Below are 13775 nucleotides of genomic sequence, written 5' to 3'. Positions count from 1 at the left end.
ATTCAGTAGCAGAAATAATCAAATAAGAAAAATCAATCATCTAGTCTATCTTTCCCTAATGCTGACACTGAGAACTAAAAAGGGAACCTTTGAGAGAGACGGACGGAGTTTGGCTTTTCGAACCCCAGACCTGGCCTGATGATGAAGGAGGTGTTGCAGCAGGAGGAGGATGTTGGTTGATGAAGGCAGGGATCTCTGTAGGTCTGATGAGCTTTCTTCTCCTCATGGGTGGTGAGGTCACACAGGACTTGGGTGCTGGCAGAAAGGAAGGCATCAGTTCTTCTTCTTTGTCTTTGTTCTTTGTCTTTGTCTTTGCCTTTACCTTGGTCTTCATCTTCGTCTTTGGGGTCTGAACCCAGCTGATGAGAGAAGTGCGATTTGAAGCCACATGTTGCGGGGCAGACGGGTTGGTCCCCATGAACAGGACAGTCTTCGGCTCTGTGGCCCCGGCTCTTCTTCAGCTGCAGAGTTCTTTGTCCATCTCGATCTTGACTCGAAGCTGCCTGGAGGATCCAACCAAAGTTTCCTCTTTTGCACCCACCTTTTATAGGGTTCATCCACCCTTTTGGTTCATTTGCATTGGCTAGCACTGTTGCTGTGCTTATTTCATTGGCTACCTGCTTGGACAGATGATCTCATCTCCATCACTGTCTTAGAGACATTGTGTCCTGATGTCTGTGCTAATGTCTCAGGTTGCTTAACAACCTGTTTCCAAATAAGGCATTGACCATCTCTGCTCTCCTGTTAGTTCCTCTTTCTCCCTTAACCTTTCACCTACAATCTACCTCCAACACATCAGTGATCTTTAATTGCAGTTACACCTTTGACACCATTTCAAGTTCAGAGTAAAAATCACATTTATAACATTTCAAGTTCAGAGTAAAAATCACATTTATAACTTCTTTTACTTCTCTGATTTATCATTCTTTTATAATGTTATGATAACCATAATTTATCAGTTACTCTTATTATAATCTTAATGTGAGTTATTACAAATGTTTTCTGTAAAGAAACCAAGAATAATCCATGATTCTTATTATTTGATATCAAAGTTACAGTTACTTGTTTTACTTGTAAGAGTTCCCACTAATGTAAGTGTAAGTGTAAGTATTATTACAAGTAAACCAATATTAATATAAGTATTTTACTTTGAATCTTATCCAATTACTCAGAATATTTAGATTTATTTCTTTAAAACTTTCATGCTAAGTAATAGTCTGAACTATTTTTATAAATCTGCAGGCTGGAAACTTACTTCCTCTTTTTCCAGGAAACTGCTTTTCCTGTTTCATGACTCTCTCTGTCTTGACTATGATTTCTTATGATTAAATAGAAAAAAGTAGAATTAAAGCAAAGTTTGCAGGAGACAGAAACAACACACACAACCAAATTGATTTTATTGACATTTAAGTCTAATGTTGGGTCTAGATTTTACTTGAGTAATTAATTTTAAAGATAACTTTATTTCTTTTTACTGTTAAACTAAAATCTCCAGCATGGGGAAGTGGGATGATCTCGGATTTTCTTGACACCTTGCAGCAAGAAGGTCCTGGGTTCGATTCCCGGCCCAGGGTCTTTCTGCATGGAGTTTGCATGTTCTCCCTGTGCATGGTGGGTTCTCTCCGGGTTCTCCGGCTTCCTCCCACAGTCCAAAAACATGACTGTCAGGTTAATTGGTCTCTCTAAAGTCTCCCTGGGTGTGTGTGTGAATGGTTGTGTGTCCTGTATGTCTTTGTGTTGCCCTGCAACAGACTGGGGACCTGTCCAGGGTGAAACCCGCCTCTCGCCCGGAACATTAGCTGGGGATAAACACCAGCACCTCCCTGCCCCATTAGGGAGAAAGGGTGATTAGAAAATGGATGGATGGATGGATGTTTTTATTCAGTGAGTGCGATCTCATTTTAATGAGGCTCTTTGCAAATTACACAGTGGCAGCAAAAGTTATGAAAGAACAAATAGAAGGAAACTGATTTAATCTCGATCTTAAACAGTTTGGTCCCTTAAGATATTCTAAGTTGAATTTTTTTTTTTTATTGTTACCGTTTATTTGTATTTTCTTTGGCAGTACCGGAATCAAACAGGCCTGATATCCCATTAAAGTCGATAAACCAAAATGCATTTGGAAAAAAAAGAAAGTAGCCTTAATACATCTAAAGTTGAAAAATGAGAAGACACTGTGATTATAACTTTTAGAAGTCTAGAAAGCCTAGTTCATGAGCAATAATAAACATTCTTCACAAAAAGGAGATTATGTCTCATTTTTATTTATTTTTTCTCTCCTCCAGGGGGCTTTTAGTGAGCTCTAGTGTCCCTTATATGAAAGTAGCCTGACAGATTATATCTCATTTGTAGACTCAAACACACACTCAAACGTCCACACAGCTTCAGAATTTTTGTTTTAAACTTTTTGATTAACGCTTCTTAAAGTAGCTGCAAAACATATCATGTCAACTTTGGGCGGCGACCTAAACTGGCACATACAATAGTTTTTCATACGCCAATTTATTATTTAGTCATGCATATTTGATGGGTTGTGTTGTGCAAGAAATAGATCATTATCAAAAGATTTATGAAAAGTTTATTGTTACAACTTCAAGAAGTATGGCAACCCTCCTCCTTAGGCAATGACACACATTCTTCACAAGGAGGGAGTGTTGTCCTCTTTTTAGTGTATCAGTTGCTGAAAAAAGGCCTACACTACAAGTTTCAGAATACAAGTTTATTGTTTTATATATATATATATATATATATATATAAAATAGCACAAATATTATGGACTCTATTTATAGCAAGATAATCTTTTCACACACATTGAATCTCCAATCATTGTACAACTAACTAGGTGTTATTAAACATTTGTTAAAGTTTAGCTTCAACAAACTGAAATTTCACATCAATGTTAAATAGGTTCTCAAACTCAATATGGAAGAATATTAACAAATTTCACTCTCAGACTATGTTCATGGACTGGCGACCTGTCCAGGGTGTACACCGCCCTTCACCAGAACCCACTAGGGTGGATGGATGGATGGACTATGTTCATAATGTTGTTTTTCTGTTTGAAAAACAACATATTTAAAAGATTAAATGCTTGCACTTCCCTGACAGTACAATCAGTGTGAAATATGTGAGATTGCTCCCTCAGCAATGAAGTTACTAAAAGTAAAGTTACACATGATTGAATTAGCAAGTTCTGCTACTCCTTGCTAAGAGCCTTTTTCATTGTTGAGGTGATCCAGTCAACGTAGCAAGGTATCTTTGTGTAAGCAACCATTGAAGGACCATTTGGGTTTTGGGACATGAAAGCCACCACTCCATAAGCGGTGCTATCTCCACATACCAGTGGACCTCCAGAATCCCCCTGCAAGAACACACACATAATGTAGCGATCACTTGAGTGACAATGAGATGTTATATTATCAATAACGTCTCAATAGTTTGCTTTAATCTGTAAAAAATAAAAATAAAAATAAAAAAATCACATACCTTACCAGGTCTAGCTATTCCATTTGAACAGTATAACTTAAGTTTAGTACAATTGCTATTTTCAATCAATGTGACATTCATTTCCATGAGTTTGTCAGAGATCACTCCATCTGGACGAGTTTGACCCCAGCCGGAGACGATGCAGGATTTGGGCAGGGTCACGTCATCATGGCTTGCCAGAGCGATGGGTTTCACAAAGTTGTTCACCACCGCTCTAGAGCTTAGCTAGAACAGTGACGAGTTAAATGAAATATAAATACAAACTTATATTGTACTTTGCACATTTCCTGCAAATGTATTGTTTCTAGCATGAATTGTCTTCTAGCAAGAACTGAACTCATAAAATTTTTGGCATGTGTGTTGAAGAAAAACTAAAGCAAATGGCAAAAATAGAAGGTATTTGTTAATTTTTTACCTTAAGGAGCATTATATCATCAATAAATGCGTTTTTGTCGTAATTTTCATGAGGAAAAGCTTTTTCCACAGTTCGATCCTGTATTTCGTCATTTTTCAAAAATTTCGTATTATCAACTCCAAGGTAAACTGTAAAATTGCTGTAACGAAATACCACAATAACAAAAAGTGCAAGCATTCAGGTTCCTTCTGTATAGGCAGTCATTGCAAATGTATGCACGAAAATATGCAAAAATATTGTCAATAAATAAAAATGATGGTTTTAGACAGACTTGGCTTGGCAGTGGGCAGCAGTCATCACAAAATCCTCGTTCAGAAGAAATCCATCACAGAATGATTCCTCATTGTTGGCCAGGTGCCTTCTAATGAACACCATGTACGGCCTGCTGTGTGGCTCAGCCACATGGCCTCCAATTATTTTTTCGGTTCTGCCTACAGGGAGCATTTGATACAATAGATTTAATATAAACACATCTTATACAGTTGAAGTTAGCTGTGTAATGTTTAATTATGACAGTCTGTGGAACTCAAAAATGACAAACTAGCTGTTCTTCAAATTGATGGCTTTCATGCTGTGGAAGCATTTTCTTACCTTGATTATAAAGAGTCAGCAGGACCATCAGTACTGGCAGTTTGTCACTGAAGAACATGATGTGATCACAGTCCAGCTGAGCAACGATGCTGAGCAGCGGAGGCACGAATAGTTGACATGTTCAAACCCTCCTATCTCCTGGCTTTTAACCAAAAGGGGATGTGTCTTACTTGCATATGCAAATGATGTGGCTTGGAGACACACTCAGATAGAGCCTCACTGAAATACAGATTTTAAAAGAGAACTTTGGGGCAATATGTAAAAATGCCCATGAATCCTGCAATTGTGTTTTTGCTGCACGGAAAACATTTATACTAGTATTACGAGTCAGCAAACCGAAGAATCTCAAAAAAAAAAAAAAGAAGAAAAAAAATCAATTTATTTAAATGATAATGAATTTGGAAGCAGGTTTGTTTGTGACACATGATGCCACATCTCGTGACACAATCAGTGATTTGCACTCCTTCTCAGACTCTATAACACATGGCAAATGTCTAATGAACGAGCGTAAATTAGATTGAAGGCTCAAAAATGTGACAACATTTTGGCAATAAAGCTGACTTTCCTTATTAATTACACATGATCTTCAAAAGGAGGCGGCATTGTGTTTTCAGTGTATCAGTACATGTCGAAAATAAAAGCACACACACCCTTCAATAGAGTACATGTTTAATTTTATTTGTTTGCTCATGATTCAGCACAAATGTATAAGCCCACAAGCCATTGCATGTGTTGGACTGACAGTATTCTGAATTTATTCACTTGTAATTCTCTCAGTTATTGTGTCAGCTATAGTTGTCAGATAAAATGTGAAATTAAATGACACCTATTAGCCAGATCTGATGTGCAGGTTTTCAGAACAGTGCAAGTTTTCCTTTCTGCAGTTTGCATTTCCGATCAGTGTTTTGTTGATTTCCATGAGTTTGGGGGACAGCAGTCCATCTGGTGCTGTTTGACCCCAGAGACGATGCATCATTACATCAGAGCCTTATCATCCTGGCATGCCAGATTGATAGGTGTCACGTTATCTTTAAACTTTGCTTTGGAGCTCAGCTTTAAGAATAGTGCAAAAAAAAAAAAAGTATAACCAGCATTAAGATTTGTTTTTTGTGGTTATTTTAGTTTGTTAGTGTCATGGTCGCATGCATGGTTTGTAGTATCAAGATCTTTGCAAGTGATACCATGAAAAAGAAAGAGATGACAGCCAATACAGAAGATTTACAACTACTTTTACCTTGAGGAGCATGACGTCATTCTTACAGGTTTTATTGATGTAATGTACATGTGAAAATGCTTGTTCCACTTTTATGAGCTTCACCTCATTTTGTCAAATGATACATACTGTGAAGTCCAATATAAACTAAGTAATCCCTCTAATGGGAAATAAAAAAGAGAAAAATCTGCTTTCGCATCATATGCCAGTTAAAGCACAATTCATGTCAGTAATAAAAGTTTAAAAAAAAACTAACTTGGATTGACAGTGGGCAGCAGTGGACACAAGAAAATGACACAATTTCTTGTGTCATTTGACGCGTCTCTCCACAAGCACCATGTAGGGCCGGCAGCTTCCCCACCTCCAAATTATTCTTCCTGAATAAACTGGAAAAAACTCTAGAGGTACCATAAGTGTTCAAAATCATGCTTTTCTGCCACAGGAGTTCACTTCCTCCCGTACAGCACGATGCATCTGAGAATCCATTTTTGGACCCTCTGAATAAAATAGTTCATAAAATATCATGGCAACTTCAAAATACAGTACATGCCCTTTTATTATATGACTTTTACATATTTATCTCCATAAAGCAGTTTGAAATGTACTTTCATCTTGGTTCAACATTTGTTTACTAAACATGTTGCACATTGTATTTGCAGAATTTCTAAACCTAAAGCAGTCAGGATCTCGGGTTATTTCAGATCATTTTTGGCCTTGCATTTCGATGATTTGTTTAGGTGAGTTTTCTTTTTCTTCCTCCTTCTGCCTATTTAGATTATACTTTTTTAAAGCTGTTTATTTACTTATGATAGGATCTCACTTTGAGTTGTTATGTTTTTTACTTCCTGCTCCTCTCCTGACTTTCTCTCTCCTCCTTCAGTCTAGCCGTCTGGCCTCAACCCATTACCAATCAGACACCGGATCTCTGCCCAGTAAACAAACTCTCTATTTAAGCTCATCATTGTCCATTCGCTGAACGCTGGATTCTGCCGCTGTCTCCCTCATAGTTTCCCTTGCAGTTTTGTATTTGCTCTCCCTTATTGTAAATATTTTTTTATATATATATTTTCCTCAAATACTCTGCAAATTCATCTGTTGGCTCTTTGGGACTGGGTTCATAACTAATCATGACAAAAGTTTGATTTAAATAATTTTAGAGTCAGGTAAACACAAGCTCTTTGACATTTCCCTGTGTATTTGACACACTGTCTACTTACAAAAAAATATATGTATATAGAGATATATGTGGCCTTTTTTAAATTAAATGACAAGAATTACCTTAACTGGACCAAACAACGTGAGAACAACCAATAGTACCGCCACTGTGCTGTAGCTAAACATGATGCGGTTGCAGACCAGCTGAGCTACAGAGCTGAGCAGTAGAGTCAGATCTCTCTGACAAGTTCAAGCGCCCGGTCTGTCCTGCTTTAGACAAAGAAAAGTTCTTGCATTGCTCATGTAGGCAACACATTGTTTGTATAAGGATGTGGCTTCTAGTGGCCTCCTTATGTAGGAAAGTAAGGCCTTAAAGAATGACCTGATTGTGAATGTACACTTGTAGTCACCATGTGAATCATTATTATTAGTATACTGTTAAGTAACTTTTTTTTTTTGGAGGGAGAGGGGGGAGTTGGGACATTTAGAGCAGAAAATATAGACCACCACAAAAGCATATTCATTCAACTGTCTTCTGAATGGGACTGGTTTTATTATTATTGTTATTATTTACTCATGCTAAAATGAGAAATGTATTGGGGGGGAAAGTTGCTTTATTTATGCAGATGAGTTTGTTTTAATTCCTTCGAATTTTGAGTGAGTGTGCCTGATTGTTAGGCTGTGAAATTGGAGAGGAAAGAAAAGCCCATCAGTCATTTCAAGATCCAGCGTTATTGAAGAAAGAGAAAAAGAACATTTTCTCTCAAACTGTTTCTTAGTGGTCTCATGTGAAGAAAACTACACAGATAACAGAGTTGAGACGAGAGAGTGAGAGAGCAAGAAGTCGTCTGGGAGATATTTAGATAGATTGAATTCTTAGAAGTAGTTACATGGTGACAACCAGCATATTTTGAGTATTAAAAGCGTGGGCACCATCTCACTGCTGAAGTGTTTGATTTTTCTAAAACTAATTTGCATATTTTTGAAGATAAACGTCTTACACAGAATGTTTTACTCTGGTGTCTTGCCTATTTCAGAAATAAAAAAAAGAAGAGTCAGATAACCAATGCACCATTTTCTACATGTATCCTAAATACTTTGGCCTGGACTGCCATTTCCATAAATTTGCAATGCATGAAAAAACGTTTTTTAAAAATGTCAGTGCAAGTTAACTTGTAATTGACTCAAATAGTGTATGCCTCAGCATGAATCAGTCCGACTCAGTGAGCTGTAATATAGCTGGTCATAATTTATTCACCAGTGCTTCTGTGGTATTACTCACAAGATTCAACAAGCTCTGTTGACATTTTGAGATCAAAGCTATTGGTTTCTAAGGGGAGACTCTGTGTCTGTCATTCACCCTCAAAGGTAACATTATTCTGATGTTATCATGTCATAAGACAGCGAATAAAAATATAATTTATTTCAAAGTGTGGTCTGCGGAACTTGAGGTGAAATCTAACCCGTGGAACTACAGGAATGAAGAAATGATTAGAATTGAGTCGCAAAGAAAAGGAGTTCAGGCCGAACAGAGCAGATTTATAAATTACAAGAACAGAGAAAGTGTTGTTCTCTCAGGTCGGGAACCAAACCTCAGTCAATTTTTATTAGTAAAAGTATGATGTAATTAGTTGAGCCTACTGATAGCTGAAAATTAAAAAAATATTTGTAATTTCAAAGGAAGTTAAACGTTGTTGTTTGTTACCCAAGGCTCTTCAAGGAGTTGTTGTAGATGCTGCTGACTGTGAGCAGGAAGGATATCCTGCAGCAGTCTGTGTTACTATGATGATGAAGAAGCCTCTACCTGAAGACACCATTGTTGTACAAAAGACTGATAAAGTGAATCCTCAGGGTTTGCCAGAATGGTTTTTTTTTGTTTGTTTGTTTTATGATGAGTCTTCCGTTGCACAATCATCTCCAGATATTTTACAGTGGAACCATTGTTCTTTATGACCACGGTCAAACTATTTAATTCACTGGCTTTGATGCTGTTACTTAAGATCGCTGAAGAGATTACACCGTCCAACAACCACTTCACACATTGTGAATATCAGAAATATCTTGTGAAAAAACAAAGAACCTACATGGAGAAATCAAATAACATGATCCTCACAATGCTGCTTGCTTTGTCCAGATGACAGTGAGTTTGTTGAAATGGTAATTCTTTGCTTTCCCAGTTACAATTAGGCTCTTCATGACCTTCATATTGTGGGACATAATGGCAACAGCTCTGTTTTCTTTGGTACTGGACTCAGGCAGGATGTCTTCCACAACATTGGAACCTTTTTCTGGGTCAACCCAAGGTTGAAGAGGTGCTGTAGAATCCCACAGATCTCCTCCACAGGCCTTCAGGACTCTGGGGCGCTCACACCATCTAGACATGCAGCCTTGGCCTACAGTTCATTCTCTCCACAGAGCAAAGCGAGCACCACCATCTTCTGATTTGAAGACAAACATGTAGAGGGAGAAGGATCCGTGGCTCATGGAAAATCCTTTCACTTCCAAGGGTCTCAATTTCCTTTTCTTGAGGGGAACTGTCCTGCAACGTTTCCATGCGTCTCTGCTTCAACACACCCAAATCAAGCAACAATTAGGTCTTAAGGAGGAATCTGAAACCATGCGTCTTTTCTTTCGACAAAGTTGCTTGTGGAGGTCTATCACATCAAAGACTCTGACAATATCATTGGAAAAAATCCAAGGAGTATGGATACCTTAGCACTGGCTGGACAATGAATGTATGATATACTTCAGATCTAAGTAACCAAAAGATCCAAAGTATCGAGGCCACTCTTGGCTTTAACTTTCTTTTCATCTTTTTGGCAGAATGATCAAACATGAAGGAATGCATCTTATTAACCACAGTGTATGAATATGTCTTTTACATCACTTCTTATGTCTAGACACAAGTATGTTCCCTTTATATCTTTCTCATAAACCTTCATGTAATTGTTTTAGTGAAGCAAAAAAAAAAAAAAAAGTTTTAATGTGTTTAAAAAAGAAGAAAGGAGGGGGTAAAGGAGTTGTGTAAGCAGGTTTTAGGATGTGAGTGCCTGGAGTCCAGGGCTGTAATGGCAATCACAGAAGGACTTCCAAAGAGAAGCTTGTTTGGTAGAAGTCTAGTCTTTACCACTAGCCTATCCCTTTTACGAGGATCACGGGGCTGACAAGAGTGGCTGGTTTATCCATTGGACATACCAACAAGGTAAAAGGAAATGTGATAGTGGCTATTAATCAAAGCAAAATTACATATTTATTAAGAAAGAAAGAAAGACTGACAACAATAAAACCAACGGACAGAGAAACAGAACTTCCTGGAACAGTCGCAATAGATCAAGCCGTGTCTTTAACTGAAAACACATATGCGGACGCTCAGAGGAGACCTGTGCTGATGTGATACTGACTGGATTATTTTGCAATCATCCTGATATCATCTTAACTTTATCTCTTCTCAAATATGACCCCAGCTTCAAAAGTTAACTATCAAAAAAAATAAAAAATACTGCAAGTATCCATATCTCCACTGAACCTTTTAAAACCTAGAAGGCAAAAAAGCAGAGGCAAAATAAACACTTATCTTATATTAACAAAATGATTAGGGCTAACTTACAACCACCTGCAAAAGATAGCAAACCTGCTGTTCTGAGAAACATAAAATCTAAAACGTTAAATAACGCTTCATTGCATAATGACCTCCCCCTGACCTTACTAATGAGTATTTTATTCAGTGAGATACACTTGGAGATTTTACACAGTGAGAAAAAATTCATGTGACTTGGTTAAATGCCAGTACTTTACTACACAAACTTTTCAGACTTTTCTTCCAAATATATTCCAAGAAATTGGGAAAACACTTGGCTTCAAAAACTACCTCTCTGGACTGCCAAGTAACTGGGAATGCATTAATTCTACACAGAACTACAATGTTTCTATAATTTACAGCGTTTCATAAAATGAGCTAATTTGCTGCCCCCGTTTCAGCCTCGATCTTGACACTCATCTGATTTCAGTTGCAAAGGAAACAGCTCAAACAACTTGAGCACGTATGCATGTGGTTAAACAGAACATAGTGCAGCAACTTATCAGTATAAGATGAAAAGATATAGCAACAGTTTTTCAAGGTTTGAAAGTCTAGGAATCCTGAATGTGGATTGTTGCATATTTGCTTTTAAACTAAATAAGGTGAATCGTATGATGAAATCTGGTGCCTGGTAACATTGCATAAGCAAAGCATAAGTGGTCTGAGTAAAACCCTCACACAGAGACAAACCCTGCTCTGACGTGCACAGAGCAGGGTTTGTCAAAGACCCCCAAAACATTTGGAGTGGAGAGAATTGAATGGCCTGACTGCAGTGCTGACCCTAACTACTTAGGAAATACGTGGTTCCTGCTGTTTGTGCCAGTGTAACCAACACTCTGGCAACAAATATTGGTAATGAATTGGATGTCTCCTATCAGCAGTGAGTGACCAAACCAGTGATCACCAGGAAGAGGTGCCAAGCGTTTATGGTCTTTCCAGTGCATTACCGAAGCCAGATTTTGTTTAATATTTTAATTGTTAGGCTGCCAGTCGTATGATTCTTCATCAATCCTAAATTCCAATAAATGGCATCAAACAAGTCAATAATTCCAACTGGCAATGTCTCCTTTTATAAAGGTTTCTGTGATATTTTTTTTTTTTTTTTGGTTTTCATCTCTATAATCTTTAGGATATTTGATTAGCTTTTTTTGTTTTTTGGGCTGCACAGTGGGGCAGTTGGTAGAGCTGTTGTCTTGCAGCAAGAAGGTCCTGGGTTCGATTCCCGGCCCGGCGTCTTTCTGCATGGAGTTTGTATGTTCTCCCTGTGCATGGTGGGTTCTCTCCGGGTTCTCCGGCTTCCTCCCACAGTCCAAAAACATGACTGTCAGGTTAATTGGACTCTCTAAATTCTCCCTAGGTGTGTGTGTGCATGGTGGGTTGTCTTGTTTGTCTCTGTGTTGCCCTGCGACAGACTGGCGACCTGTCCAGGGTGAACCCCACCTCTCGCCCGGGACACAGCTGAAAATAGACACCAGCAACCCTCCTGACCCCATTAGGGACGAAGGGTGTTCAGAAAATGGATGGATGGATGGATTTGCTTTTTTTTACATTTAAAAAAAAATTTATAATCAGAAAAGAAGTCAAAATTCAAAGCTCCAGCTAATGCAGCTGTTGTATATATTTGATTCACTGAAACCAACACTTAAGAATAAAGGAAATCATAAATATCCACACATCTGGAATGCATGCATAATTATATAGTTATTGTCTGTTTGTACTTTTGTACCTTTTCCAGGGACAGATTTAGAAATTTAACACATTTGTGCATCGACGATTATAACATTAGAAATAAAAAAAAGTTTCTAAGAAAGTTCACATTACCACAATAGAATGTGTGACTGACCTGTGGTATGAGATTTTTGATTAAATCCCTTATGATCTGAATTTGATCCATTCTGTTCACTTTTCTTTGACAGCTGTCAGTATAGATGTGATGTACGGTGCTTCACTTATGTACTACTTACTGGTGGTTTTCTCTACTAGTAAGATACCACAGTTTTCCTCATGCTAAGACTCCAAATACTGCAATAGTGCTTATTTCTGTAAGTTCTCTTTTTCAGTTTCTCTCATATATGAGAGTTATGTTAAAGGTAACATAGCTGAGATGGTCCTTAACAAGGGCATTAAAGAGAGGAAAAGAAAAAAAAATGGAAGCATTTGACTGAGCTTTGAATGGCATAAGTTATGTCAGCGCTGTGGATATTTAATGTTCTGCTTGAATCTTTTCAATTCAAAAAACATATGCTGTGTCTCCGCTGTGGAGATGGAATTCATATTTAGATGTATCACATTTAAAGAAGTATAATAAGAAGTCAGGAATTCCATCAAAACAGGCCACATTTTTGTCGGAAAGTGATATGGCCACAAAGATTCTGTGTCTCAAGCTCCTCCGCGCGGTCCCTAAAAGACAGCCTACTAAAAGTGAGGAAATGCAACAAATCAAGTCGTGGTTGGTGAATGATCTTACATTTCATTACAATTACTTGTTTTTTTTTTTTTTTGTTTTTTGTTTTTTTGCCGTGAACTGTCTCACTCTTTTTGCTTAAGAAGAAGAAGAGCACCTTGAAATACCAGACTTTTTGTACAGCATAAATTTGACAAAAGACTATCGTAGTTTAACTTCCTGTTACTTTAGTTTCCTAACTCACATGTATGCTCTTCTTTTAGTTTGAACCAAATCAAAATCCCTCAAGAGCGATGTGGGGCAAGCAGCTTGAAACTTGCTCTGATGACTGATGCTGGTTTTGATCCCAAAAAACACTAAAGAATGGTTTTGGTAAATAAAAACGTGTGTTGGACTTTCTGACTGATTGAAAGAGGCCCTCACAGGCTCAGAACAGAAAGATCCATATGGGAGGAATTTGTTGGGGGGGAATTAAAATCAAGCAATGTTCTGTGAGGTTTTACAAAATAATATGCTACCACTAGTGACATATGCTCATCTGAAGTCGATGGCAGTAGTGAGAAGACTATGTAGCAAACAAAGGAACTGTGAAAAGCAACTGTTTTCTGACAGACAACTTCTGTTTTGTTATACTCAAAGGGCTGATGTCATTACAGAAAATGCTTAAAGGACACAAATATTATTTCAGAGTGCAGTACTTCAAGACACAATTTACGCTGTTCTTCCTCAACTCTTGGTACTCGTAGTACAAAGACCAGAGAAAGTTTCAAATGACAAGATAAGTAAGGGTATATACATAAAACTTATGCGAGTGAATTAAGAGCATGGCAGACTTTTCAGAAAAGTGTATTACCAGCAGTTGCTTAAGATTTATGAGATAAGTTGTTGTCATTGCGTCCTGGATTTCATTATAAGGTCAGGTGCTGCCACAAAT

General features: G+C 37.8%; 1 protein-coding gene across 2 annotated transcripts; it reads right to left on the bottom strand.

Annotated features, from left to right (window-relative positions):
• Window positions 1-2584: 2584 nt before the first annotated feature.
• On the bottom strand, window positions 2585-4585 carry si:ch211-212d10.1 (granzyme E). 2 transcript variants are annotated; one of them, XM_044129155.1, is made up of 5 exons: window positions 4493-4585; window positions 4173-4332; window positions 3902-4040; window positions 3487-3711; window positions 2585-3361 (listed from the first exon to the last, which is right to left on the bottom strand). In XM_044129155.1, the coding sequence occupies exons 1-5, from the start codon at window positions 4548-4550 to the stop codon at window positions 3197-3199; spliced, it is 747 nt and encodes a 248-aa protein (XP_043985090.1). In that variant the 5' UTR covers window positions 4551-4585; the 3' UTR covers window positions 2585-3196. The 2 variants fall into 2 exon arrangements, with proteins under 2 accessions (XP_043985090.1, XP_043985091.1); XM_044129156.1 differs by having other exon boundaries at window positions 3209-3361; window positions 3492-3711.
• Between the last annotated feature and the right edge of the window lie 9190 nt (window positions 4586-13775).

Source organism: Gambusia affinis, linkage group LG10 (genome assembly GCF_019740435.1).
Source record: "Gambusia affinis linkage group LG10, SWU_Gaff_1.0, whole genome shotgun sequence".
In the NCBI taxonomy this organism is placed as follows: Eukaryota; Metazoa; Chordata; class Actinopteri; order Cyprinodontiformes; family Poeciliidae; genus Gambusia; species Gambusia affinis.
Note: the sequence above shows the minus strand (reverse complement) of the source record. Positions and strands in the feature narration are given on the sequence as shown.

Coding starts and splice junctions, on each gene's coding strand:
- si:ch211-212d10.1 (XM_044129155.1), bottom strand. CDS start 4,550: ATGTTCTTCAGTGACAAACTGCCAGTACTGATGGTCCTGCTGACTCTT. Junction 4,333..4,492: donor GCTGACTCTTTATAATCAAG/GTAAGAAAATGC, acceptor TGCTCCCTGTAG/GCAGAACCGAAAAAATAATT. Junction 3,712..3,901: donor ATGATATAATGCTCCTTAAG/GTAAAAAATTAA, acceptor TCACTGTTCTAG/CTAAGCTCTAGAGCGGTGGT.